We start from the raw sequence: 243 nt of genomic DNA, 5'->3' as shown, positions 1-243 counted from the left end.
AAGGTGTTGAAGGCTATAAAGCAATGCAAGCAGCTGAGTGAGTGCTGCTGCTCCTGCAGCAGATTAACTCGGGCTGCTGCTGCTGCTGCTGCTGTTGCTGCTGCAGCAGCAGCATCTGCTGCTGCTGTTGCTGCTGCTGCTGCGGGAGCAGTATCTGCTGCTGTTGTTGTTGCTGCTGCAGTTGCTTTAGCAGCAGCATTTGCTGCTGTCGCTATAGAAGCAATGAGACGCTCATATGGCAAT

The 243-nt window shown here is 53.5% G+C and overlaps 1 protein-coding gene across 1 annotated transcript in view; it reads left to right on the top strand.

Moving 5' to 3' along the window:
- Window positions 1-23: 23 nt before the first annotated feature.
- Window positions 24-243, top strand: part of EMH_0086290 (uncharacterized protein) — a gene marked incomplete at both ends in the record, with an annotated part of 1672 nt that continues 1452 nt past the window's right edge. Inside the window, one exon of the mRNA XM_013501012.1 lies at window positions 24-37. Coding sequence (XP_013356466.1) covers window positions 24-37 — 14 coding nt within the window. The remainder of the gene's footprint in view (window positions 38-243) is intronic.

The sequence above is a fragment of the Eimeria mitis genome, genomic scaffold (genome assembly GCF_000499745.2).
Source record: "Eimeria mitis Houghton genomic scaffold, Emh_scaff6159, whole genome shotgun sequence".
Classification (NCBI taxonomy): Eukaryota; Apicomplexa; class Conoidasida; order Eucoccidiorida; family Eimeriidae; genus Eimeria; species Eimeria mitis.
The sequence above is the reverse complement of the archived record's forward strand: the minus strand, read 5'-3'. Positions and strand labels throughout refer to the sequence as shown.